Source organism: Camelina sativa, chromosome 18 (assembly GCF_000633955.1).
Source record: "Camelina sativa cultivar DH55 chromosome 18, Cs, whole genome shotgun sequence".
In the NCBI taxonomy this organism is placed as follows: domain Eukaryota; kingdom Viridiplantae; phylum Streptophyta; class Magnoliopsida; order Brassicales; family Brassicaceae; genus Camelina; species Camelina sativa.
The window spans coordinates 18,881,536-18,883,766 of NC_025702.1; the positions used below are offsets into that span (position 1 = coordinate 18,881,536).

At 38.5% G+C, this 2,231-nt stretch overlaps 1 protein-coding gene across 1 annotated transcript in view; it reads right to left on the minus strand.

The window, feature by feature from the left end:
* Window positions 1-2,231, minus strand: part of LOC104762532 (ultraviolet-B receptor UVR8) — a gene marked incomplete at its 3' end in the record, with an annotated part of 4,538 nt that continues 2,307 nt past the window's right edge. The window contains 8 exon segments of the mRNA XM_010485846.2: window positions 1-39; window positions 167-219; window positions 308-393; window positions 579-697; window positions 791-862; window positions 1,039-1,110; window positions 1,360-1,533; window positions 1,906-2,061. Coding sequence (XP_010484148.1) covers window positions 1-39; window positions 167-219; window positions 308-393; window positions 579-697; window positions 791-862; window positions 1,039-1,110; window positions 1,360-1,533; window positions 1,906-2,061 — 771 coding nt within the window.

The window sequence follows — 2,231 nt, forward strand, 5'->3', positions numbered from 1 at the left end:
ATCACCTCCATTCCCTTTGTTTGAACCATCGGTTAGACCCTAACAAACAAAACCACAAACAATCACTTATATACTTACTTAATCATTGAAAACAATCCAAGATCTTGAAAGGCTTGCTTTCATCTGGTTAAACTTTATTAGAAACAAAAGAAAAAAAGAAGCTTACAGTTTCATCAGGCACAACCGCATATCTCTCTGAAGGTGACACCCAGCTTTTCCCTGGCAACAAGCCCATGGAAGAATTGAAACATTAGATCACTTGTTGTATTGTTTGACGAATAGTTAAAAGTGGTGTTTCTATAAATACCTGAAGACGGATCAATATTAGAAGATTCTATATGTTGTCCCCTTGCTCCATCCACGCTCAGTGCCTCTATAATCTTTGGAAAGTTCCTATTATACACGAAACCAGATATCCATTTCCCATTATCAATGCTGGGTATTGAATGAGATAGTAAAGCAACGATTTTGGTGGAAACAACGATCTAGATGGCCAACTTTCTTATTTCAGATCATACACCATGATATGCAAATTAGAACACACAGATTTATGAGCGTCTAGATGATCACACTTTTACCTGTCAACGGACTCTCCACTGCCGAGCTGTCCATTTGTACCTCTACCCCAAGCAAACACATTATTTCTTTCAGTGACAGCCAAAGTATGTCTCCATCCACATGAGACTTGAACTACTTTCTATGAAGGTTCACAAAAATATGTGTGCATTAGAAAAGAACCAAGTTTCACAAACAATGTAACAAGCTGCTTGGTCATTGTACGACAACATACCTGATCATCGGGAAATCGCACTTGCACAGGAGAACACTGATCAAAATTATTGCCGACTCCTACTTGCCCAAACTGCAGGTTAGAAGAGAGACAATTAGATGCTTGTTTTATTCAAGATGATATACGGATTTTGTTGCTTTCTTAAATTACCATCCAACTGCATGCATAAAAGAAACTGAATGCAAATACCAGATGAATGTGTTCTGATATAAAGTCCAGATAATAACTAAAGACAAGAAATTTTGGACCTTATTCCAACCCCATCCATATAGTTTTCCATCTGAAGTCAATGCCATTGTATGTCTCCAACCTCCCGAAATCTGAAGAAGAAGAAAAGTAAAAAAAAAAAGTCCAAAAGATGTTGAACCAGACGAACACAACCAGCAGAAGCATATACAATGAGCCAAGTCTTCTTCAGCAGGCAATAACTCTCAGAAACTTTACCAACTTTATTCACACAGCTAGAATAAGAACAATTATAATCCAAACATCATTGCTATCCCATCTGTTGGATTATTCAGGTGTACAAATATGTATTTCAGGACGGCTATATAGAGTCTAAGTGAAACCTGGGAGATAAAACTGTTGCCCAGTGCTTCCAGTTTGTGAGGAACAAGGTGATCCTCCAAGTCTCCATGTCCTAGCTGTCCATATTTGCTCCATCCATACGTGTATAATGCTCCAGAGAAGGAAACTGATATTGTGTGCCGCCATCCACAAGCAACCATGGACATCTTCTCACCCTAAAGTTGTAGAGCATCAGAAAAAGTTTCAAAGTAAAAAGGCGACGATGAATGAACTATACTTGATGTCTCCCACTGTTCAGATTCTGAATATCGAATGCCTGATAATACACAATATAAGTTTTTCTTTGATCAAAGGATTCTAAAAGTCTTATGGTCCCTTCCCTGAGACCCAGCAAGTGAAACTAGATGGCATATATTTGTGACCTCATCTATCTATACAGCTAAACCAGCATAGCGTAGTGCATTGTCTAGGGCAAGGCTCGTTTATACAATCTTAAGTTTATTTGATGTATACTGAATCTCAAACGAAAGATTAAAACAAGTGGCAGGTACTGAAAACAAATAAAGAATCAGAGTCAGATAGCTTACAGCAGCAGATGTAACTCTTTCAGGAACCAAGCGGTCATTCCGGTCACCTAATCCCAAATTTCCATATCTACCCCATCCCCATCCATAAAGATCACCATCTTCTGTAACCGCAGCAGTGTGTTCTGCACCAGCAGCAACCATTTTGATTCGTATTCCCTGCACCCATTACAAGTTTGAAGTGTTGGATGTAACATAAAGGATTAACCAAACTAACTACATAAACTCACGGTCTCCGATCACTACATCTTCTAACTTACCTAGTCAGAGCAATTATAAATAGATCATGTCCTACCTTCTATCTGTGTTTGCAGATAGTAAAAGGCATA